The following is a 24,654-nucleotide window of genomic DNA, read 5'->3' on the forward strand; positions in this document are numbered from 1 at the left end:
CTCCATAGTCAAAAAGGAATTGTTTTTATTTTTTGTGATATAAGCAGGAGATGAGAATAGATTAAGCAAAGAAAACTAATTGAAAGATTAGCTATTATGATTCAATCACTTCAAGTACAGGGTAGAGCTGATGCTATTTGCTGGACAAAGTGTGTGTTAGAGACAGAAGGAGCTTTTCCATTCCAGTAGGTAAGCCATTAAGCAATTAATGAGGTCTTGTGTTATTTTTTTCTCCTCTTCTGAAAATAAAAAAGAAATCAGTTTTCTGAAGCACCACAATTACCACATTTTTCCACATTTGGGTATAAGGGAGGGGAGATGTGTACCTCCAGATTGTGAAGTCAGCTTCAGCTGGTAACACAGCCAAAAGAGAAAAGAAGACGACGGAGCAGATCCTTCAAAGGGTACATGTTCTGTACTTAGTGTTGCTGACCTGACTTGCTGGGTGGCTAAAACAGCATGCCCTGGGGAAGTGGGGGAGATGTCCAGCTTCTGCGGAAATGTGGTAACTTAGGTAAAGATAGGTTAAGGAATGCATAATGGGAGGCTGCTGTGCATGTGGGAATTTTTCTGTATGGTAACAGATCTGGTACTACACACAAGCTACTGTAAGGAGTAATTAGCTGTAATACTATGCCCTGACCTTATGTGCTAGTGGGGTGGCCAAGAGCTGAGAGAAGTTCATGCATATCCGTAGGAGCTGATGAAATGGAAGGTGAAAAATAGCAGCAAAACAAAGCCATTGGCTTGGGGGCATACAAACAGACTTGGGGCCCTACCAGGGAATGCTCCAGGGAAAAATAAAGTGGAGTAATGTAGCTGTGGGACAGGCCCTGGTGAGGCTACTGCTAATGCCTGGGTTGCACCACAAAACTCATTTCCTGGGCTAACAATACAACAAGAGTGCTTGGAAAAAAAAAAAAAGTCAAAGATGTGTGAAGGATTTGTTGGGTATTTTTAAGTCTTGCGCTGCTACATAGAGGGCAAGGGAAAGTTTGAGTCCTGTTGCAGCCTGCATGTGAGCAAGGGTGGTGGAGGAGATGTCCGTATACACCTTCCCACTCAGATTCCTTCTTCAGTTCATGCTTTTGGTGGGAAACTGGAGGAAGTACCACCAGTAATGCAAAGAAAAAAATTATGCTTGTAAATCTGTGCAGAGCAGGAGCCCTCCTAATTTCTCCCTTGGGGTTTGCAGGCACGTGGCTAATAACAAGAAACACTTCCCTCCGCTTGGTAAAAGGAGCACTTGCAGTGCAGGGCGGGGAGAGCCTGGCTGGTGGATCCAAAGGTCCCAAGTCCCACTGCTGCTAAGAGGGAGCCCTGGCCCTTCAGGAGGAGCACGGCCACTTTATCCTCAGGGGATGCTCCAGCGGCGTTTAGGGCATCCGCTGCTGCAACCACTGTACCAGTAGAGAAGGCTGAAATTGTGAACCATTTTTTTGGAAGCCATATAAATTAAGAATAATTTGCTTACAGTCGGAGTCAGCACAGTTTGCGGCTGTCACTTGCGCCGCTCAGGCTCAGGCGTTGAGGGGAGCCCTGGCCTGCCCCTCTCAAGCCCCGTTTTTTGGGGGCGTCCCTGGCCTCGCTCCCCTCACGCCTGAGGCAGGGGGCGGCCCCGGGGCGCTGCCGGGGGCAGCGGGAGGCGCTCCGGCTTTGTTGTGCGGCCGGGAGCCGCTGCCCGCGCAGCTGCTGCCGTCCCTCAGGGGCGGCTCAGGGGCGGCTCAGGGGCGGCGAGCCGCCTCGGCCGGGGAGCTCCGCGGCGCCTCAGCCCGCGGCGGTCTCGCGGAGGGGCCGGGCGGCGGCTGCCGGCGCCCACCTGGGCGCTGCCTGCGCGGCTCCGCCTCCCGCGGGCCCCGGCGGCCCTGGGCGTAAGTAGCGGGCGGGCGGGGCCGGGCGGGCGCCACAAAGCCGCCGGGCGGAGCGGCCATGGCCGCGTGCGGGCAGGAGGCGGCGGAGTTGGAGGTGTACGCGTACGAGGACCCCGCGCACCCCGCGCGGCTCCTGGGGGCGTTCCGCGGCTTCTACCTGGACGGGCTGTTCACTGACATCGCGCTCCAGGGCGCCTCGGGAGTCTGCCTCCGCTGCCACAGAGCCGTCCTGGCGGCTTGCAGCAGTTACTTCAAAGCCATGTTCACGGCCGACATGAAGGAGAAGGCTAAAAGCCAGATCAGGCTTCCCGAGCTCAGCCACGCCGTGCTGGAAGCCCTCGTGAATTACGCGTACACCTCCCAGATCCAGATAACACAGAGAAACGTCCAAAGCCTGCTGCAGGCGGCGGACCTCCTCCAGTTCGCCTCGGTCAAGAAAGCCTGCGAGCAGTTTCTGGTCAGGCACTTGGATACCGACAACTGCATAGGGATGCACGCCTTTGCCGAGTACCACAACTGCTCAGAGCTGGAGAAGGAGGCGCGGAGGATGCTGCTGTGGCAGTTTGAAGACGTGTGGAAGCAGGAGGAGTTCCTGGATATCGGCAAGGAGAAGCTCGCGTTTATTCTCTCCAGAGAGAACCTGAATGTTTGGAAGGAAGAGGCAGCCATCGAGGCGGTGGTGAAGTGGGTTGCGCACAACGTGGAAGAGAGAATCGAGGACATCTATGAACTGCTGAGCTGCATCCAAATAGACTTAGATAACGTGTATTTGAGGTCAGCTTTAAGCCTACAAAAAAAATGCCGACTTAATGATAATAAAATACGGTCACTCGTATACAACGCCCTGAACCCCAGTCCCAAAGGCCTTTCCAAAAGACCAACGGCCGCCATGTATGTGATTGGAGGGTATTATTGGCATCCCTTGTCAGAGGTGCATGTTTGGGATCCGTTAACCAACACATGGGTCCAGGGAACAGACATGCCAGATCACACCCGGGAGAGCTATGGGGTCACGAACTTGGGACCAGACATATATGTGACGGGAGGTTATAGAACGGAGAGCATCGAAGCCCTTGATACTGTGTGGATATATAACAGTGAGAGAGACGAGTGGACTGAAGGCTGCCCCATGCTTGATGCGAGGTATTACCACTGTGCAGTTTCCCTGAGTGGCTGCATCTATGCGTTGGGTGGTTACCGGCAGGGAGCTCCAGTGCAAGAAGCAGAGTTCTATGATCCTTTAAAAAAGAAGTGGGTTCCTATTGCAAACATGATCAAAGGTACGTAAGGTTTTGTGTGGTGTCTGCTTCAATGTCAGTCCTTCCACCTTTGCCACACAGAAGTGCCACAGACACGTTTAGGGGTTGATCCAAGTTCTAGGGAAGTTCATGGGAAGCATCCTGGTGGTTGTGGTGGGCTTTGGTTCAGGTCTTTACTAGCCAAACTGCTGCAAACATCCAAATGCTGTGCTGGGCTGAGCCATGGAACACAGGATGAACAAGCAGGTGGTGGTGTGGTGGTCTCCTTTTAATTTTGTCTTCCTTCAGGAGCTAAATTTATGTTCAGCTTGGAAAGAAATTAGAAACCTACCCAGGATTGAAGTCTATTCAGCATATCCTCCAAGAGTGAATAAAGGGATCGTATTATAAATAATTGTACAGAAAATAATCTGAATTTATACCAAAATAAGTGTCTTCACTTAAAATTTCTTATATGCAGCTTGCTCATATTTCAGTATATCATCTGTTCAGGTTTCTTAGTTTAATCTTTAGTGTGAGGATTAGGAAAAGCACTCATACCTATTTTTAGCAGCCAAAATAGTGATCTATTAAAAATGTATGAATTTGGATCACAACCTCACTAAATGATATTATTTGGTTATAAAAATTATAAATAATTGCACATCTTATAATAATTTTTATAATTTAGTGTAATTATTTGCAATTAGTAATAAATTCTTTTGTAAGATTTTATTGTAAGTTGATGCAACGTGGTATTTTTTGAGAGTTTTTTGAGGTATCTCACAGGAAAAATGCTAATCATGCTTATGCAATTGTTTCTTTAATGTTTAAATCTTTCCCACAATCACTGCTATTATTCTCTTAATTTAAATCCAGGAAAGCTGCTTTAATAGTGTGAGCAGTTACATGTTCTGCGCAGGCATTTTGTCACATTTTCTGCCTGAAGCTTTTTAGATGCTTAAAAACATACTAATTTGCTAGGGTTTGTATGTTTTATCTTGCAGTTCCCTTGTTTTATTTTTGTTTTGTTCTCCTGGAGACGGAGTTAACATGGCTACATTCTATTTGTGTCCTTGTTTGTACAGCAGTGTTGTTAATAATATGAGAAAGACTAAAAATACCCTGAGACACTGAATAATCTCAGCTCCCATTGACTTTGTTCTTTCCATGTATGTGAGACTTATAAAATCACTTAAACTTAGTGAAATATTGTAAGCAATTCCCTGTTTCAAAACCAGCATGACAGTGTCCTTAACGACTGTGTAAGGATTATGTGAAATTTTGTATGGCCATATTACATGCAATACATGTCGGTTACTGCATGTTTATTTAATTGCTCATGACTTATACTGCTAAAATAAGGTGTCTTGACAGTTTATTTAATTTCACATTCATTTAAATACTTGCAAATATAATTTCATCCTAAAATGTTAATTAACAAGTCATTTAAATTGGGGTTATCAGTGAAAGTGCCAGTGGGTGTTGTGTGCAGTCTGAAGGTGTGTTGTGACTTTCATACTGTGTACAGGTGTTGGAAATGCCACTGCCTGTGTCCTGCACGAAGTCATCTACATAACCGGAGGTCACTATGGCTACAGAGGAAGCTGCACCTATGATAAAATCCAGAGATACCATTCAGGTAGCAATGAGTGGAGTATAGTCGCCACAAGTCCGCATCCAGGTAAACAATAATTTCTGTAATGAGCATAGAGTTTGATTTGTTTAATCCTAACTAGGAGTCTTTAAATCCACTTAAGAGTCTGCCTAGTTCATAGTAAGATGAGGAAAACGTCTAGGGCAGTAAGGTTCAGAGTGGACACTTGTCCCTGTGGGGTGATCTACTATTCCCAGGCTTGGAGAGGGGAGGGAAAGGCCCCCCTCAAGTGTCTGCTGTATAGAAATCACGTTATAATACTCAACTAAGGAACAGCTGTACTTTACTAAATAACATAGTGAGCTAACTTTCCATAAAATCTGTCTATTCATATTTGTTTGGCAAAGGTCTTTTATATGAAATTTCAAAAGGCTTTCTCTGTTTTCTACATTTGGTAACAATAAGTTTCTAAAGAGCTTGTCACTAAATACTGGTGCTTGTCTATGTAGGTCTAGCAGAAATTCCTGAGGGTGTTTACTAAATTCAGTGAAGAAACTCAGCTGGCATCAGTGGTGCCCAATGTTTGTTGTGCAGCTGCAGTTTAAGATAACGTTATCATGCTGAGTTGAATTGTATTCCTTTCTTCCCGAAGAATATGGATTGTGTTCAATTACGTTACAAAACAAGATCTATTTTGTGGGTGGACAGACCACGATCACGGACTGCTATGACCCAGAGCAGAATGAGTGGAAGCAGATGGCTCACATGATGGAGAGAAGAATGGAGTGTGGTGCAGTGGTCATGAACGGATGCATCTATGTAACAGGAGGATATTCCTATTCAAAAGGAACGTATCTGCAGAGTATTGAGAAATACAACCCTGAACTGAACAAATGGGAAGCAGTAGGTAATCTTCCCAGTGCTATGCGTTCACATGGCTGCGTCTGTGTGTATAATGTATAAACATTTGATTTTCATACTGCTGCTACAGAAAACAGCAGATGCAGTATTCCTAGTAGTACTGCTTACCTCAGGAGTGAAATGTCAGGTGCAATCTCTTAGCAGACATTCATTAAAAACTATATGGTTTATCTTCATTTTAAACAATTCAGAAGCATAAATGTGGGAAAAATATTTCCATATATTTTCAGTCATTCTCTGACATGAAAGTTTTCAGATGACTCCCTTACAATACTTTGCACAGCTATACAGGAACTACTGTGAAAAACAGAGTTGTTTTCATTAGCCACCAGGTGGAACTCTAACTCGATGCTGAGTTGAGTAAAACCAAAGTACTCTGCATTTTTGTGGACTACTGGGCTTATGATGAAATATCCCATACACTGAATATAGCTGTAGAAAGGGTTCATCACTAGCACACTAGCACACCACTAGCTAGGTGTGTGGTATGTATAGAGCTATAGTACTTGGAGAACTAGGCTACATATCCAGAAATTGTGGGCAGTTGCAGGGTGCCTCTAAATCCACCTTCAAATGCCAGAGTGAGAGCACAGGCTGGGAAAAGGGGAAGAAATGTGACTTGGTAGCCCAGGATCACAAACAGAACGTGTGCACTAGTTTTCTCTGTGTGGCTTTGCAGTGGGCTTTTTGGCTGATTTGCGGGTATTTTTTTTTTCTCTCAGAGAAAAGCCTTACTATGATAACTGTTTTTGAAATAAAATTTGATGTGTCTTCCTGAAATGTAAGGATAGAGATTGGACAGTCCAGAATCCCTACACCCTGTTTCTTGAGCTGTGGCAATGCAGCTGCTGTGGAGCTGCATGCAGTCTGACAGAAGGGATTCAAATATAGAATTAGGCTGGGGGAGCAGAGAGGTTCTTTTAGCCCCCTTCGGTTCTTCAGTCCAGCTTACAAAATGACAGCAGAGACAGCTGTTAGATGTTGGTACAAAAGGGAAGGACAGCAGGAGGCTGTGATAAGTTGTGGTGGGAACCTCTTACAGCAGCAGTGCCACCTGACATGAAATTCTGATTTTATTGGATTTACCAGATACCATCCAAGGAACTTTGTAAGAAGGTGAACCCCTCAGTTCATAATATTTCTTCTTAATCATAAACACTTTCAACATATTATTGTTATTTCACATTTTTGTACTAATTTCTGACTTGCGTTTGGTAGTAACAGTTTTCACTCAACTATGAGTTTTGCTGTAAAATTCTGTGCTGTGTGTATAGCTCTTGTTTTGATGTCTGACTGTAGTGTTGTCAGAAGCTTGTGTGTGGGGGTTCAGTGTTCTGGTTCATTAGCTGTCCCACTGAGAGCTACTGAAGGATGCAGCCAAATTTGTTTAAAGATTCTTATATGTAAAGGGGTCTGAGGAACCCAACTCTTTGGTGCTGTTTGAAATGCATAGGCCAAGCAAGTTAGCAAGAGTTAATTTATTTCTCCCCGAAATCCCCACGGCAGAGAATAATTTAAAAGTCAGGTGGGGATCTGAAGTGTTCCCAAGTGTTCCTGCAGAGCGGGGAGAAGCCTTTGGTTCTCCTGTGCTGGGAGAGCAGCACCCGTATGGCACAACCTGAAGCCAGAGACATCCTCATTTTGTAGAGAGTTTGGGATGCTTGAGAGTCAGGGGAGCATTCAGGTTCAAAGACTCGCTGTTATGTTTTCAGTGGTGCTATTTTTTACATTAAAATTTACACCTGGCCGCGCCCTGTGCCCGTAACGGCCACCGGGACGCGGGCACCGCGTTGCTGCGCCCGTTGCGGACGGGGCCCGCTGCGCTGCTCCCCGCGTGGGGCTGAAGGCATGCGGTAACACAGAGCTCCCTCGGGCCGGTGCCGTTTGTTGGAGCGTTTATTCGTGCGTTTGTAGCGCTGTACGGGCCTGCGGGCGTACTGCACTAAGCGTTTCTAATAAACCACACGCCACCACAGCGCGGTGCACGTGCGAATGGAACGGGGGGGAGGGGGGGTGGAACTTTCCTCACAGCCCTCAGAGCCGCGGCCCCGCCCCGCGCCCCGGAAGCGGCCGCCACGTGAGGGGCGGGCGGCGGCGCGGGGGCTGCTGGGCCGGGCCGGAGCGGAGCCGGGCAGAGCCGTTCGGTGCGCGCCGCCTGCAGCTTGCCGCGCGGGGCCGGTGCGGGGCGCGCCGCGCGGGGCCGCCGCAGGTTTGTGCTCGGGGCCGCCGCGCGCTGGGCTGGGGCTGGCGGGCGGGAAGGGGCCGGAGCGGGGGTAGCGGCAGCGCGGCGGTGGCGGGAAGCGCTTCCTGCGGCGCCCCGCGTGGGGCAGCGCTGCAGCACGCGGAGCTGTGCGCGCGCCGCCCGCCGCCTCCCCGCGGGGCTCGGCCCGGCACCGCCGCGCGGAGGGGCTGCGGGGCGGCGGGGGCCTGGCGGACGGGGCCTGCCCGCCGGGGCCCTGCTCCCTCTGCTCGCGCCGCGGCTGGGGGCTGGGGGCTGAGGTGCCCGCGCCAAGGGGCTGAAGCGAGCGGGTGCAGCAGCACGCGGAGCTCCCCCCCGTGCCGGGAGGCGGCTGCTGCCTCGGTGCCTGGGGCCAGGGCCCCGTCAGCGCCCCAGCTGTAGAAGGGCCCGAGCCTGCCATGCGGGGCGTAGTCTGGGCTGTGGAGCGCGTTACCGGTGTGCGGATGGGTGCTTTTTCTAGAAAAACTTCTGTAATTACAAGACTCAATCTCACTGGTTTGCCCGAGGTCTCGTGTTGCTCTAACCTTTTGTACAGTGTTTCTGCTTGCACAGGAGGGTCTTCGAGGCTGTAAAAAAGGTGGAGGACTTGAGGCAGCAGAAGCCAGACGGAGACAAGAATGTCTGTTTTGTCCATGGCGCCTCGTAGCGCTATCACGTTTGCGTTTCTTAAGGGCTACCCAGTAGTAAAATCAAGAGCGTCTAGCATGCTGCAGACCGGGTTTTGGGGGGAGGCTAGGAGAGGGGGGTTACCCTAGGCAGACTGAAGAGGAGTTCCCTCCAAATGACAGAGGCAGTAACAAAGCACAGCCTGTGGCTGCACTGCACTGATTCGTTTGTATCTGTTAGCTCAGACAAGCTGCATCTCCTTAGTCCTTGCCTGTAACAGAACTGCGGGTGGTTTGGCAGCATGCAGCCACAAGGTCCTGAGTTTTATTTTAACAAAAACCTGTATTAAGAGACTGCTTGCTCCAACAAAACTGTGCACCATTCAGTATGATGTGTGAAACAGCGAGGACAGCTGAGGGGCAAGCAGGTACAGCCTGCCTTAAGGCTTGGCCTGGGGTAGCTGAGGGGACATCAATCTGCTTAATCTTCTGCAGCTGGATTTGACAAGTGTGAGAGTGTCAGGAGAAGGCAGAAATCTGGTTCACAGTTCAATGCTGAATTCAGACTGATTTCTGACAGGTTTATAAAGCTGCCTTTTTTTTTTTTCCTCAAGAATAACTCTCCTCCATCTACCCCTATTTTAAGAGGAATTAGATGAGCAGTTTCTGATCTCCATTAATTTGTTGTCTGGTAGCTGCTTTCTTACCAACTTCCTAGTGCATATAGTGACTGTATTTGATGTACAGGAACTATAAGCTTAATACTAGTTAGGAGAATAAATTGCTTTCAACTTTAAAACATCATATGTCCTCCCAAAGATGCTTGATGCAGTATTCAGGCAGAACTGCAGTGAAGGCAAATCTGTAAAAAGGAGAACTAGACATCTTTAGGATGTACTAGTAAATACGTATGTCTTCATTCATTCCTCCAGCAAGTTCCTTGAACTTTCAAAGATTACTTACAAGGTGGAAACTTCAAAAAAATTTCTAATTATACTTACTAGGAATATCAAACAATCCTTGTTACTGATGTTTTGTCTAGTGATGAGGGATTGGGTTTGACCTGACAAACATTGGCTATTGTTGGCTCAGATTTGTTGCTGTTAGGTACCAACTGAGGATCTGTGACTGTAAAAAGATAAATAGCAAATGCTTTAAAGTGACAGCATTTATTTACTTATCTCAAATGTTAGAATGACAAATGCTGGTTTAACAGCCAAGTAGTTGTTTCTTAGTTTCAGTTTCCACTTGGAATTCTGCAGTCATGTTTAGAGCTGACTCACAAGCATGAACGTGTGGCTGAAGAACTTGCCTGTTACCTTGTTTAAATGTAGTTAAATGCGGTGCTATACAAATGTGTCTGTAGAAGTTGGTATCTGATACTTAGTGCCTTTGCTCTAAATTCTTTTCAACACAGCTGATGAAAATGGCTGAAAACGGAGATGGTGAAAACATGTCTATCTTGGAAAGCAAAATCTGTCAGCAAATTGAGGTGAGTTCAATTTATAGTTTTGGATCTAGACTCGTGTAGTTTTTGGAGACTTTAATTGGTATGAACTTGGCTAATGGGAAATTAACTTCATAGAGTTAACTTGAATATTCAGTTCTGTTAAAATAAAAAAAAAAACAGTCGTAGACTTGTGGCAGACTTTAATATGTTATGGTCATTCATAGTGGTAGTCTAAACTGGAAGTCACGTTTGTCTAAGGTTGCTCGTAAGACTACCACTTAAACACAAAACATTTAACTTGATAACATTGTAGGTATTACAGCAAGTGAATGTATCATTGAACAATTTATTACTGTGTTCATTGGGGTTATTCTTCGTATGCGATTGGGGAAAAAAATCCTATTTGGGAATCTGTGCTGTTGAAAATATTAGCATGCTGCGTAACTTGCTATTATGTTTTACTGCTCTGTAATTTATTGCTACAAATTATGACTGAACTTAAATGCCGTACTTTACATTCATTATTTCTTACTCGAGAGGCTTGGAGGGTTACCTTACAATGGATAACTGAACACACCACTTAAAATAATATCCTGAACAAAACCTTCTTCCTGAATGACAAAATTACGTGTATCTATATGTGAATCCATCAGCATATGGAGCCATAGTCATTATTTATGAAAATAACTGAGACTGGGGATAAATAGTTGACAAAGCTAGACGTGTGGTAATGTGAACTTGAGGTACACTAGAGGGAGAAATACTATTGTAAAACTTGAGCTGGCTCTTCCTAGAGCACAATGATCCTGGTGGAAACACTTCCGCTTATCCTATGGCTTCAAGTATTTGACCCTTGTTAGATGACTGCTAGCAAGCAAAAGAATCTGATGAACTTGTCTACTTTGTGCTCAGTTAAACAATTTGTCACCTGTGTGACACTGCTCTTTCTGTGCCATGCACAATCAAAATGAGAACACGGTAAATGAACGCTTAAATGTGTGTGTGCGTGTACATATATCTATCTTACAGTATTCTCCTCTATGAGATCTAGAAACTGTAGTCTACGTAGAGGACTTCACAGTGCGGCAAAGATACTATTCTTGCCTTGTACATTTCTTAAATAAGGACTAAAATCTAAATCTGTTTGTGATAAATTTCACTGGTGACCCTGCAGATCTTTATCACCTTGATGAATTATGTTATATGAATACACATTGTTATGAATGTTAACAGAGTGAGCCTCATGCCTCTCCTAAACAAATCTGCAGCCTACCAGCTTTGCCTGATTACAATCCCATTGGATGAAGCAGGTTTTTTTTTTAACAGCTTACTTGTTGCGGCTAAGTTTTGGAAGTGTCCTGTTAAAGCAGGAAGTAGTAATTTGAGAACTTTGTTAATCTGATAAAAATAACAATTAGAATTTCAAGTATTTTCAAGACATTTTTTTCTTCTTTCTTTTGCAGTACTATTTTGGCAATCACAATCTACCAAGAGACAAGTTCCTAAAGGAACAGATCAAATTAGATGATGGCTGGGTGCCTTTAGAAGTAATGATCAAATTCAACAGGTAAAACAAAATACAGCTAATATGGGTGGAAGGGTAATTTTTAGCTACTTAAATCTGTTTGGGCCAAATGTCCTTGGTCTGCACATGCAATTCTTGTTGGGATTTTAACATTTGGCTTCAGCTTTACCTGGATAGTTTTAATAACCTGTGTCTCTTTACTCAATAGGTTAAGTCGTCTGTCTAAAGATTTTGGTGTTATAGTAGAAGCACTAAGAAAATCCAAGACTGGTCTAATGGAAATAAATGAAGACAAAACTAAAATCAGGAGATCTCCAAATAAACCGCTTCCTGAATGGAATGACCAGTACAAGGCTGCAATTAAAAACAGATCGGTATATGTTGTAAGTAAAGCTCTTCCTTTGCTCTGTGCTGTTCTGAATGACTTTGACTGAGAACCATTTAACCAAAGTAAAGCTTGAATTAACTCATACTAGATGGTCAGGTGGTTATATCTGATGAAGTGTCACAGTTTGTCGTATATAATTGTTGTGCTGTCTTGCAGAAAGGCTTTCCAGTAGACGCAACTCTTGATGATATCAAAGAATGGCTTGAAGATAAGGGTCCAGTTGAAAACATTCAGATGAGGAGAACTCTGCAGAAGACGTTTAAGGTAACTTTTGGCAATGAACAATTAAGACCTGGGGCAGGGATGCCTCCTGGAGAACATTCTGTTGGATTACTCTGACACTCAGTGTCTCTTATTTAACAGGGATCAATATTTGCGGTTTTTGATAGTGTTGAATCTGCTAAGAAGTTCACAGAAATCCCAAACCAGAAGTACAAAGACACAGAGCTGATAGTGCTTTTCAAGTAAGTCCACTTACCTGATATATGAACCTAATAATAATGGTCAAGGGTGGATTTAAATTTCTATACTGTTGTACAGACACCAATAGCACAAGCCTTTGCAGACCAGCATCTCAACTGCTACAGATGGTCTCAATTGCTTACTGGCTTCTCCTGTCTTATAAAGTAATTGTAATGGGATAATCTAATTGGCATTAACTTAGTTTACATTCTGTTGAAGGGAGGAGTATTGTACAAAGAAGAATGAAGAAAGGAAACAAAACAAAGTAGAGGCCAAAGCAAGAGCTAAACAGTAAGTCCTTATCAACAGAAGTGCCTGGTTTTGATCACCTGACCACATGTGAACCAACTCTTAACTCATGTTAACTTCTCTACAGGGAAAAAGAAGAAAAAGAGAAAAAAGCAGCAGATGCTGAGATGGTATGGGTTTCTTAAATGTCTGCTTAAAAACTATTCAATTTGTGCTTTCATGGATTTTCATTAACGTGTTACTGCAGCTATGTGTTGCATTCAGCTTTTACAACTAACCTACAGTAAGACTTCGTTTTGTCGTGGTATTGTCTTATTTTCAAGAGACTGATTTTTGTTTAAAGGAACATATCCTAGATTTGAATTACTAGGTACGTTTACCTATTCAGAAGTGATCCAAACTACATGAATAAAATAGATGATCATTCTTCTGTGCTACTTTGTAAATCCTTACAGGATCATATCAATAATGTATGGATTTTCAACTTCAGGTCAGCCTTCAGGAAACTGTTCTGTAAAATTTCAAGAGTGTTAATTATCTTAAGGGAAACGAGTCCTAAATTCTAGATAAATGTATCCATAGTAGGCAAAAGGAAAAAAAAAAAAAAAGTTAAAGGTTATGGGGCACTGTGCAAGACTTGGGTATCAGCATAAGTAAGTTATGTAGCAAGAATGGTTGGGTTACTAATGGTGTTAAGAGACTTCAATTGCTAATTAATTCCTGTCATATTTTAATATTATGATGGGGGGAGGGAAAGAATATTCAAAGCTTGACTCGTCAATAAAAATGTCTTCAACTTTTATTTAGAAATCTCTAGAAGAAAAGACAGGATGTCTTTTGAAGTTTTTTGGTGATCTAGATGATGAAACGTGCAGAGAAGATCTCCATGCAGTATTTTCTGATCATGGAGAAATCAAATGGATACACTTTGTAAGAGGTGCAAAGGAGGTCAGTATAATCTTGGACTCTGAGTAAAGATCTTAGTATTAGAGTTTGAAGCTTAATAATTAAATGCATGTGCTCCTATATCAAGTAAATAATTACTTCTGTTTTCTTTTTTTGTTTAATTTGACTTGTGGAACTGCAGAATATTTAGAGAATGAAATCATTCACTTGAATTCTTTCAAAAGCACGGGTAAAGGTTCCAGGCTCGTCAGCTGATTAGTTCAAAACTGAGACTAAGAATGCTTGTTAGGACAGCCTGAGGGTTTTGCTTCAGTCCAGATTTTTCACAGCATGCAAGCATAATGAACTTGCTGAGGTACCTAGCAGGATATGTTGTTCATCATTCTAGCTGAGTGTTTTCACAGTAAGATGCAACTGCCTTTTTTCTTTTTAAGGGAATTATCCTATTTAAGGATACTGCAAAAGAAGCTCTGGAAAAAGCCAAAGCCGCACATAATGGAAACTTACAGCTTCGGAACAAGGATGTTACTTGGGAGTTGCTAGAAGGAGATGACGAGAAAGAAGCTTTGAAAAAAATAATGGAAGATCAGCAGGAATTGCTGAAACAGAAAACAAAAGGTCCTCCTTAGATTGATGGAAGCGTTTACAATGTCCCATGAGTGGCATTTTGTGAAAATAAGATAGTGAATACATAATAATCACTGGTTATAAAGCATTCTTCTGAGCTCGTCCATTAAAAACACAAATGATACAAAATTCCTGTTATCTTATTCCAACAGGACGCAAACTTAAAGGAAAAGGAAGAGGGGGGAAGATACCTCAAGGCGCACAAAAAGGGAAAGTACAGTTTCAAGGCAAGAAAATAAAATTTGAGGAAGAAGGTGAAGATGATACTAAAACAGGTATGTCATTCTTTGCTGGATACAGATTCTTTATTGCACAGGGCTATTTTGTAGAGAAGTTTTTGTTTACTGGGGCCAAGTTTTGGCCCTCTATTGTAGTATTTCTGTCCTCTGTCAATATGTCATTACCAGTAAAGTAACTTCAGGGGTCCTCTGCATGACTCCTTCCAGAGGCTGAAACTGTACAAAATGCATATTAAAAGTATATTGAAACAATTATTAGATAGCTGTGGCTGTACTGCAGCACTGTTCAAAGCATTCCACGTTGAAGATGTCAGCAACGTTCACCACCCCCATGTACCTTGAGGATACAGTAAGACCAATAGTTCTGGATAGTGGTACTTAGCTCAGAGAAGAGGAAGAGCTACTCTTTCTGTTCATTAGACACAGCACTTGCTTATAACAAAACCCATTTAAACCTACTCCTGTTAGATTTTTTTTTTTTCTTTCATCTTCTTACCTGCTTTAGTGCAGGTAAGAACCAATTCTTTAAAGTACTTTGGAACACCTCGAAACTTCTGAGTCACATAGTAAATAAACCTTCTACCATAGCAATGGCTATAGATTAACTAGGACCCATTCTGGGGCATATATACTAGGACTGCTTTTAAGAGTATTTTAGTTGATTGTTTTTCTTCTTTTTTTCTGGAAGATTTGGGGTAATACTGAAAGGCTTTCCTTTACCATAAATGACTGTATGTATTCAATCTTGCAGAACCGGCAAGTCCTAAGAAGAGACCACTAGAGGAAATAGAAGAAGAAGAACCTGCACCAAAACAACTGAAAACAGAAAATGGAGATGGAGATCAGTAATACTAAAATAAAAATAACATTGTTTTTATTAGTCCATTTTAAATAAGTTTTAAAGACATGCTTCAGTTCAGGAGTTTTTTGGCAGAAATCTAATGAAATCCACTTCAATGTCAACCTGCAATGAGAAGAGAGCTTCGTGGTGTTGGGTTACAGCTTTTTTTTTTTTTCTTGTTCTAAGCAGCATGGTTAATTTTAAGATGCCACTCTGGAGAATTATTTTGTATTTATAGTTTTGTTTATACTGTCAGATGGTCTCAACTTCTCTTGCACCTCATTCAAACGTAAAAGGTTCCTGACTTTGTAACCTTGAAGTTATATTAAACAGCAGCTGCCAATAAATTCAGAACTTAAAACTGCTCATTACTGACCCCTCTGTTCAACCACTAAGTGTGGTAACAACAATGGACCTTATTGCTGTCGTAACAAACTTCTTTCAAATGCTATTAATCATCCAGTACACGTGACTCTAAAACTTTCTTTCAGTGGAATTTATTTACCTCCCTGATACAAGACAGCATTTTCTCAGTTGTCTTAGGTTTTATACTTACCGATTTCTTCTTATGGAACTTGTAAGATGCTGGTAGGTCATATTGAAGTTCTGTGAACAGTACAAAAAATTGTTATGCTATACTGATTATTAGTCAGTTAACTTACACCCTCCATCCATGTTCTGTTGCATATCTCTGTGAGCCCTTGATGGGGTAACTGTTTTGACCTCTGCACTAGATTATGACTGAAAATTTAAACCAACCACAGCAGACAGTAAGTGGATGGCTGAGATCTAGAACTACATCTCAAGCATTTGTGCAAATTCCATGTCTCAAGTTGTATTACTCCTATAAAACATATAGCTTATGGTACTTAGGAAGATAACAGAGTAACTGCCAAAAATATTTAGGATGCTTAATGTAGTCCGCGAAGAAACACTTCCTCTGAGCTTTATTCATCAAGTGCCTACTTATGTTCCAGACAGGTAGTAAGATCAAGTAAATAAACAAACCCTGTCATTTTCACCATAAATCACACTTAAATTTCTCTCTGGATGTTGTCTGACTAGTAAGGGCTTACATCTATATTAGACCCCAAGAAACTGTTTTTTCTCTTGAGTTAATCTTACCTGCTATGACTTCCATCTTCACTTCCCATTCATCTGCTTTCTTTTGAATGTGCTACAGTATTAAACAGACATAGCTACATGTAAAAGCTGTTTTCTATAGTCTTAAAAACATCTTCATGGCTATTATAATTTAAGAAGTCTCCTGCACCTTTGTTTTCAACTTAAACTATTAGATGTACTTACCTTGATGCATGCAAAGTCACAGCTATTCCTTGACAATAATATTTACCCCAAATAGGCATATACCATAGAAATATGAACAAATCAATGAAGCTAAAGACAATGTGACTACTGACCAACTATTTGTGAGCTTAATGTTCACCGTACTAAAATGAAGGACTTACCTGCCGTGTTGAAGTTTTGTGAAGGGAATATACAGCTGTTTTTGCCATTTGTAAAGCCCTTTTCAGAAAAATCATATCCATTCCTAAAAGCGTAGAAATTTTTAAATTACTAAATGCAACTTTAAACTAGAGGATTTAAAGATTTGCTTCACACTTGAATCTTCCTGAAGCAGTAGGTATTTAAGAAAAACACTGAAGGTACAGAAAGTATTTCTGCAACTTTCTCAAGTGCTTTTAGTAAAAGCAAAAAATAAAGGATATGAAATAGCTAGTATTGTTTATTTGAAACCAAATGCTTGTCAGCTATAGCATTGAATTGGTTAATCTCTCTATTTATGAAACTAATTTCAGGTCAGCAAAATTTTGTTAGGTCCCCTATTGCAATAGAGAGGAGAGATGTTTCATTAGAAGTGTGTCCCTTGATACTTCATTTCTAGTAATTGCTAAACGACTTCTATATCTACAAACCTTTATTATGTTTGGTACCAAAAGGAGGGTTCATGATAACTGTGTCAAAAGTCTCTGACATGCTGTCAGACAAAGAACAGACATCACATTGAATGAAGTCAACATTTGTGAGCTCAAAGTCCTCAAGATTGCTGTTAAATATTTCCAGTGCTTCTGCATCTATGTCAAACCCCACACAAAACCTATTATGAAAAAAAAAAGCCACATTAGTATTTTGCAAAATAAAACTGTTTAAATTCTATAGCAGTTTTGGAAAGGAATGGCACGAGCTTGTTTTAACTAGGAAACATAACAGGCATACACTACAAATTCAGTACTTACACAAATGTAAGCAGCTCTGTTGCCTTTTTCAAATACCTTTTTAAAGTTTTAGAGAGATGTTTCACGTGTTCATTTAATGCTTCAGGAGAAAACAAATGTAATTGTTTTGAGGCAAGTATCTCTCCCTCCCAGAAGCTGAATGGTTATTAACTATTTAAACATACTAATTGGCCTGATTATGTACCAGAGTAGATGGCTAAAATTAGTTTAGTTCAGCACTATGTTGTAATCTTAATTTCAACTCCGTCCTAACCAGAAAAAAAAAAAGTCCAGAAATTAGTATTTACTTACCCAGCTCCTAACATTGCACTTCCAATGCTGAGCATGCCACAACCACATCCTAAATCTGCAATTGTTTTGTTTTCAATATCATCAAAAGTATTGTGAATTGTGTAAAGCATACATGCTGAGGGGAGAAAAAAAAAACATACAGTAATATACCCAATGGGCATCCGGTTAATCAACACAAACTACTTTCTTCTGCTTTCAGAAAACTCTGAAACGAAGGTTTCTTGTCATGCAAAATTACGCTCATTTTCTCACTGCCTGTAATTCTCTTTTTCATTTCTGTGTGAAAACCAATGTTTTGCCAAGTAATTGAACTGAAGATATTTGGTCTGGTGAAGAGATTTCACATAGATCAGTGAATATATGTATCTTTTAAATCAATTTTCTCTAATTCTGGATTATAAATTAACAGTATTCTTTTAATGAAAATAAGTTAACATCATAGAAAAATGGATTCAGGTTTCTGGTGGATACAACTTCTCAACTATATCTAGTGTGAAGGCTTTAAATGAGATACTGCGGTAGAAACAGAAAGCACTTAAACTTTTTATGCAGAACTAATAAAAGAGACAAGCTACAACAGTGCCACCTCTACCTGCGATGTGAGGTCTCGTTGGGTACTGTTCAAGGAGCAGTTTGGGGCTTTCGAAGGTATCAACCTGTTGAAGACAGCTCTCCAGTTCTTTAAGCTTTAATTTCTTCATGTCTGTAGCTGGACTCGATGATCCCCACGCGTCCCTTCCGACTCTTCTACGATTCTAAGTAAATTAACGTGTCGTCAGCTGCAATACCATAACGCCGTACTACCGTACGGAGTCGTTCTCCGCTTAAAACCCCCTCGCACCCCCTAGGCAGCCCAGCCCGGGGATCCCGTCACGGCGCGGGGCCCGATGCCGCCAGGACGCTGCGGCCCCGCCGCCAGCTCCGCGCCTCCCTCACGCTGCTCCCGCCGCAGCCCGGGCGGCGCCGAGCGGCTCCCAGCGCTGAGCGGCGGGGCCGTGGCAGCGCGGGGCCGAGCCCCCCCCTCCAACCCCTCTGGCCGCTCACCGCAACCCCGGCCGAGCCCCTCCGGGCGCCGTGAGCCGCCGCGGGCCCAGCACCGCCCCGTGCCGCCCCGCCCCGGCGCCAGGCGCAGGCCCCGAGCCGCCGCCGTGCCGGCCCGCCCCTCCCCGGGCAGGCGGTGCCTGGCCAAGTGCGGCTGGCGGGGGTGTCTCTGTCCTCGCTCACGGCGTCGCTGCGGGGTGCTGGGCGCTGTGTGCAAGTGGGTGTGTGGCCGCACACGGCGCCGCTCGGGCCCTAGGTGCTCTGTGCCCCCAGCGCTGCCAGCGGGCGGCACGGCACGGCACGGAGGCCGCAGCGGGGCGCCGGGCGTGGGGCTTCGTTGTGCCTGCTGCCCGCAGCCTGCCTTTGTCCGGGGACGGGCTTTCTAGAAGTTCTGCTGGCAGCCCGCTTCTCGGGCTGCGGACACGTTAAGCGCTACGTGAGCTGTGCCACTGTGCCCCGGCAGCCAGGAGGGCCAGCCGGGTCTTGGGGTGCCTCAGGCACGGCACTGCTGGTCGGCCGAGGGAAGCGAGTGTCCCGCTCTGCTCTGCGGCCTCACCTCGAGTGCTGTGTGCAGGTCTGGGCACCGCAGTACAAAAAGGATGTGAGACTGCTGGAGAGTGCCCAGAGAAGGGCTACAAAGATGGTGAAGGGCCTAGAGGGGAAGACGTATGAGGAGCAGCTGAGGTCACTGGGCCTGTTCAGCCTGGAGAAGAGGAGGCTGAGGGGAGACCTCATCGCGGCCTACAGCTTCCTCACGAGGGGGTGTGGAGGGGCAGGCACCGGTCTGTTCTCTTTAGTGACCAGCGATAGGACCTGTGAGAATGGTGTCAAGCTGCAACAGGGGAGGTTCAGGCTGGACATCAGGAAGAGGTTCTTCACCCAAAGGGTGGTTGCACACTGGAACAGGCTCCCCAGGGCCGTGGTCAAAGCACCAACCCTGTCGGAGTTCAAGAAGCGTTTGGACTGCGCTCTTAGCCATACGGTCTGAATTGTTGGGTAGACCTGTGTGGAGCCAGGAGTCGGACTGGATGATCCTTGTGGGTCCCTCCCAACTCGGGACATTCTGTGGTCCTGTGAACTCGCATCCCGCGCGTGGCGGGTCGGGTCGGGCGGCGACATGTTGCGGGAAGGACGTGTTGCGGGCCGGCGGTGCCCGCGCACCTGCGCGCTGCCAGTGCGGCGGGGCGGGCAGAGGAAGGGGAGGGCTCAGTGTCAGGGGAGGGGAGAGGCAGCGCCGGGAGGGCGCCGGTTCCGCGGCTATCGCGAGAGGGAGGTGCCGCTGGGAGGGGAGGGCAGGGAAGGGAAGAGAAGGGAAGGGAAGGGGGAGCCCCAGAGCCGGGAGCCCGGCGCAGCCGTAACGGCCCCGCGGTGCCCCGTCATGGCGGGGGCCGGCGCCAGCGGCCGGGACAAGCGGGCGACGGCGGCGCGGCTGAAGGCGGCGCTGGGCGGCGAAGGCCGCGCGGCGACGGCGGCGGCGGGCGATCTGCGGGCGCTGCTGGAGCGGGTGCTGGCCCCGGCGGCGGGCCCGGGCGGCGGCGAGGCGGCGGGCGAGGCGCTGGAGTGGTGCCGCTGCCTGCTGTCGGGCGGGGAGCCGTGGGACAGCTTCGTGCAAGCCGTGCGGGCCTACGACCCGGCCACGCTGTGCGGCCTGGTGTGGACGGCCAACTTCGTGGCCTACCGCTGCCGGACGTGCGGCATCTCGCCCTGCATGAGCCTGTGCGCGGAGTGCTTCCACCAGGGCGAGCACGCCGGGCACGACTACAACATGTTCCGGAGCCAGGCGGGGGGCGCCTGCGACTGCGGCGACAGCAACGTCATGCGGGAGGCCGGGTGAGCGGGGCGGCATCGGCGGGCGGGCGGGCACCTGCCGGCGGGGGCGGCACCTGCCTCCGCCCCGGCCCCGGTGAAGGCTCCCCCTGCACCGAGCCTCGCCAGGGTCCCCGCCCTAAGCCGTGCACGGGCCTGGGGAGCCGGGGGTCGGTGAGGCGAGGGGCCTGTCGGCGCCCGGCCCGGGGCTGTGGTCACAGAGCCCAGCGCTTCGGCCGGGCAAACGCGCTGAAGGGAGCGGGTCGGGCTAAGGGGAGCCATTTTTGTGCGTGTGCCCAGTCTGCTGCTCGCCTTGCCTGCTGTTTGCCGTTCGCAGGTTGAAATCAAGGAGCTCGGCATCTCTTGGGTGGGTATGGTCAGGCAGGGCTTCAGGGAAGTCAGCCGTCCGTCGTGCTCTGAGACCTGTTGTAGGCAAGGTGTGAGCGCCTGGCTGTAAGGCGGCGACGGCTTTGGTACCTCGTTAGACCTGCCTTTGTTCCCATTGCGCTCGATGGCAAAGGGACGGATCAGCCAACCTGTTGGGTAGAGGTGATACCTAGCCAGTACACTTGACATTTCACGACCGGGTATCTTCAGCTGAGTTCATTGCACTCCTGTTTGTTCACCAGAGAGCGAAGGGCTTCACCAGAAGACAGTTTGGAGTACTTGAGTGGGGCTTCTCTTCTGGCCAGGTTTCTGGAATAGTCTGTCTTGATTGTTTTAGCCATGGTAAGATGGTGTGCTCTTGGAAGAGCCATCTTATCTTTTCCCACTAAATCTGTAGTTGTGGCAGATAGCAGAAAATGCTAGGAAAGTGTACCTTGGTTCCTTGGTACCTTACCTTGGTTCTTCATATTTTTACCACTTCCACTCTATTAGTCTGCTTCATTACGTGTCTTAAAATTCCTTCTTTCCTTTGCATTTCTACTTAGGTATTTCACTAATTCCGCTTTTTTTCTGTTGCCATTTAAATGTTGTCTTCCTGACTCTCAGTCTTTGTGTCCAGATTTGCAGTTCTCCTGCTCTGAAGTGACTTCATTCTTTGTTTCTTGTCATGATTTTTTTTTTGTCCCCCTCTTGTTCGTGTTACTATCTGCCTTCATCATTTCTTCATTCTTCCTTTTTGATGGAATCACTTCCACTTGTAGACTCCCTCCCATTGGAGAGAGTGTTTTTTCTCCTTTTCTTTTCCTTGGTCTTGACTGACTTTAAGCATCTGCTCCTGAAGTAATTCCTTCTTTATCTGTTCTTGTTCAATTTCTGGTGTTTCTGCTTTCCTCAGTATCGCTGAATTACCAGTTCCTTTTGATCTTGAGAAGTAAGAAAAAAAATTCATGTCTCTTTTTCCAGTGCTCAGTGTGGGATAGATTTAGGGCTCCTCTTAGTGGTAGGATTTTAACAGAGTGTGGACAAATTGAACTACTTCAGGTAAATATTAAAAAGAATTCTAATACTGCTCTCATCCCAGAGTTTATCGCTTCTGCCTCTTTTCCCATTTTAAAGAATTTTTTTCTCAAATAAAGCTGGTTTAATAAAGAAGTAGAAATTAATGTTAAATTTGCAATGTAAACAGGTGCAAACCCTGAGGGAGTAAGAGTACTCTCCCTCATTTCTCTGTTAGATTTACTCCAGTTACTACTTTTAACAGTAGAATTCAAGAGTAAGTTGTCCGTGGTATGAGCTAGGTCCTGTCAGTAGATTTAATTATTCCAGATAAAGAATTTCATAGTGTCAGTTTAGAAACAACACCCCTGAGTTGAGTAAAATTTCCAGTCCTGGTTGTGCAGGAGGACACTGCATGACAATGCATGGGAAGCCTGCTCTCAACGTAAGGTTTTACCTACTTATCTAAAGAACTGATTTAAGCTGATGCAATTAAATGAAGAAGAAACATTGTTTGCCATGTAAGATGAAGTAAGTTAAATTTAAACCAATGTAAAAACATTAACAAGTGCAAACACTTGGGCTCACATACTCACAGACACGGTTTTGCCTGTTGACTCGAATTGCTTCAATACAGTACGTTTAGATAAATTGATTTAACTTTGTGTATACAAATCAGTTACACAATTGCGAAGGTACTGTTTTACATGCTCCTTGGGAGGCCTTCATTGTAGGTTCAGGAAATAGGAGTGTGTCTAGCCTGATGTAACTTTGCCCACCCCAGCCTAGGCTTCTATTAATAGCAAGGGAATCAAATGTGGAACCTACTTACAAACTCTATCTGAGCAGGCAGATGGTAGATAAAACTTTGTGTGGATACTGTAAATGAGTATTTTAGTAACAATAGTTTGTTTCTCTTGGTTCTCGTTATCTGGTCTGCGTGGTCAGTGTTTTTTCATTTGATGCAGCTTGAAAAATACTTTTAATGAAGTCTTAGCTACTTATCTAGTGTAAAGGAAATCTCTCCAGCTCACCATCTGGAACATCTTTTCATTTTCTTTAGGGTGGCTAATGTAAACCTAGAGGTGGCTTGGTCTGGAATATGAGGATATGTGTGTTAATCTCCTGTTACTAATCAAAACTGCAATTTACTTTTTAGAGATAACTGAGTATTAAATATTTTTTTTTTTGTATCCAGTACACTATATCCTGGCTTCATTATGTAATGGTAATAGCTGCATGCTGATTTGTTTTTAGGCACCTTGTGTAATTGTTTTAGGAAAATCAGATAGTCACGCTCTCAAACCTTGTGATTCTCATGCAAGTTTCAGTGGTTTTGACGCTTAAGTGCAGTTGTTCTGGTCTACTAGAATGCAATTTAGACTTTAGAAAATATCTAACTCTGTAAATTTTAAGCGTGTAGCTATTTGTCTGAGTATTAAAAGCTCTAGCTGTGACTGCGTTTCTTAGAGTTTGAAATTCAGTGATACATCAGGAGGTGAAAATAGCTTGTAGTCCTCTCCCATATGGTGTCTAGCCATAGGTAAATGAAATTTTGCATCTCCATCAGAGGTGGTTAATAATGTTTTGAAGGAAAAATCTTCAGTTCAAAAGCATTGATGGTAGACATGTGCTCATAGTTCAGCAGGTGAGCTCGTCCATTAGGAAAAAACATGCAGTAGAACCAGGGGAAGTTCAGACTGGAATATTTTTTTGGTTGGTAGATGGTCTTGTGTAGTAATGAAACTTCATAATTTATGAAACAAGCTTGAAGAAAGCAATATGCCATGTGGTTATAATAAGGGTATAACTGGTCAGTGGTCTGTTATTGATGAGTACTGCCTTGCTTTCTTGCGCTCTTGTTCTGTTTCAGTCTGTAGGCAATAACCTGATATACTAGGGAGCCTCTACACTTTGGCTATTTCATTCCCTCGTGTCCTGTTTCTGAGTATGCCTCGCTGTGTTGGCTTATTTGTTAAATTAATCATGTGGGAAGCAGATGTTATAGTGCTGCATTACAGTACAAAGAGAATAATATCTCCATCAAGAGTTGCATATCCTGAGAGGCAAAAAGCCAGGTTAAGAATTTCATTAAACAGGCTTTTGCATTGATGGTTGCTGTCTATTTGATGGTAGTTATGGCAACCGGTGGCTCTATTGACATGGAGCATTGCCTTCTCTTATGACTTATAGAAAAGGGTCTAAGAAATTATCAATTTCTACTTGTAAAAGCAAGCCTTTTCTTCATTAGTAGTCATTCATGAAGTCAAAAATATTCTAGTTGTAAACAAGGTGACTGATAAAGGTTGATGTTTATATGCCGTGCGTTGAACAGCAGCTTCAGGTACCCAGCTCTAAGCTTTCTTCGGCCCCGTCTCTGACGATCCTTTCTTATTTTTCCATTTAGGTTTTGTGGAGATCCCACCTGATCTGCACACTAGTTTGGATGTCTTTCTTTTTAAAATTACGTCTGTCTCGATGGCTGATGTTTCTGTTGGGTCTGCCATGGTCCTGTACAAAAAGGCTGGAGAAATCTCTTTGCCTCCTTTCGCTTATCATGAGTGTGAGGAGTATGTTCATAGCTTCTAGCCTGCTAATTTTCTCCTGGTTTGGTTTAGTTAGAACTGTCTCTGTTTTTTTTCAGTGTATTAAAATGTTTGCATCCAGGAAGTATTATTTTATAGATAGTTAAATTTTGGACAGTAAATACCTGGTAT

The 24,654-nt window shown here is 44.6% G+C and overlaps 3 protein-coding genes across 6 annotated transcripts in view; 2 read left to right on the plus strand and 1 right to left on the minus strand.

Moving 5' to 3' along the window:
- The first annotated feature begins 1,914 nt into the window (after positions 1-1,914).
- Positions 1,915-15,519, plus strand: SSB (small RNA binding exonuclease protection factor La). Of its 2 annotated transcripts, XM_083842374.1 has the most exons (14): positions 1,915-3,151; positions 4,641-4,793; positions 5,359-5,609; positions 9,889-9,963; positions 11,385-11,488; positions 11,655-11,829; positions 11,991-12,098; positions 12,198-12,298; positions 12,516-12,587; positions 12,673-12,715; positions 13,353-13,493; positions 13,886-14,069; positions 14,231-14,353; positions 15,069-15,519. In XM_083842374.1, the coding sequence occupies exons 1-14, from the start codon at positions 1,930-1,932 to the stop codon at positions 15,164-15,166; spliced, it is 2,850 nt and encodes a 949-aa protein (XP_083698500.1). In that variant the 5' UTR covers positions 1,915-1,929; the 3' UTR covers positions 15,167-15,519. The 2 variants fall into 2 exon arrangements, with proteins under 2 accessions (XP_083698500.1, XP_083698501.1); XM_083842375.1 differs by lacking the exons at positions 1,915-3,151; positions 4,641-4,793; positions 5,359-5,609 and adding an exon at positions 7,682-7,836.
- On the minus strand, positions 15,168-18,902 carry METTL5 (methyltransferase 5, N6-adenosine). Its single transcript, XM_083842444.1, is given in 9 exon segments — positions 15,168-15,251; positions 15,254-15,281; positions 15,715-15,764; positions 16,284-16,335; positions 16,628-16,710; positions 17,096-17,277; positions 17,708-17,822; positions 18,300-18,462; positions 18,752-18,902. Coding segments are annotated over 8 exon segments (642 nt in total). The 5' UTR covers positions 18,409-18,462; positions 18,752-18,902; the 3' UTR covers positions 15,168-15,228.
- Positions 18,903-20,066: 1,164 nt separating this feature from the next.
- UBR3 (ubiquitin protein ligase E3 component n-recognin 3) overlaps positions 20,067-24,654 on the plus strand; it is a 104,299-nt gene continuing 99,711 nt past the window's right edge. For 2 of the 3 annotated variants that reach the window (XM_083842450.1, XM_083842451.1), the window contains exon 1: positions 20,068-20,578. In XM_083842450.1, coding sequence (XP_083698576.1) covers positions 20,127-20,578 — 452 coding nt within the window. In that variant the 5' untranslated portion in view covers positions 20,068-20,126. Of the gene's footprint in view, positions 20,579-24,654 lie in introns of all 3 variants that reach the window. The other variant, XM_083842449.1, reaches the window with a different exon arrangement.

Source organism: Anser anser, assembly GCF_964211835.1.
Source record: "Anser anser genome assembly, chromosome: 6".
In the NCBI taxonomy this organism is placed as follows: Eukaryota; Metazoa; Chordata; class Aves; order Anseriformes; family Anatidae; genus Anser; species Anser anser.

Coding starts and splice junctions, on each gene's coding strand:
- SSB (XM_083842374.1), top strand. CDS start 1,930: ATGGCCGCGTGCGGGCAGGAGGCGGCGGAGTTGGAGGTGTACGCGTAC. Junction 9,964..11,384: donor AAATCTGTCAGCAAATTGAG/GTGAGTTCAATT, acceptor TTTCTTTTGCAG/TACTATTTTGGCAATCACAA. Junction 12,299..12,515: donor GAGCTGATAGTGCTTTTCAA/GTAAGTCCACTT, acceptor ATTCTGTTGAAG/GGAGGAGTATTGTACAAAGA.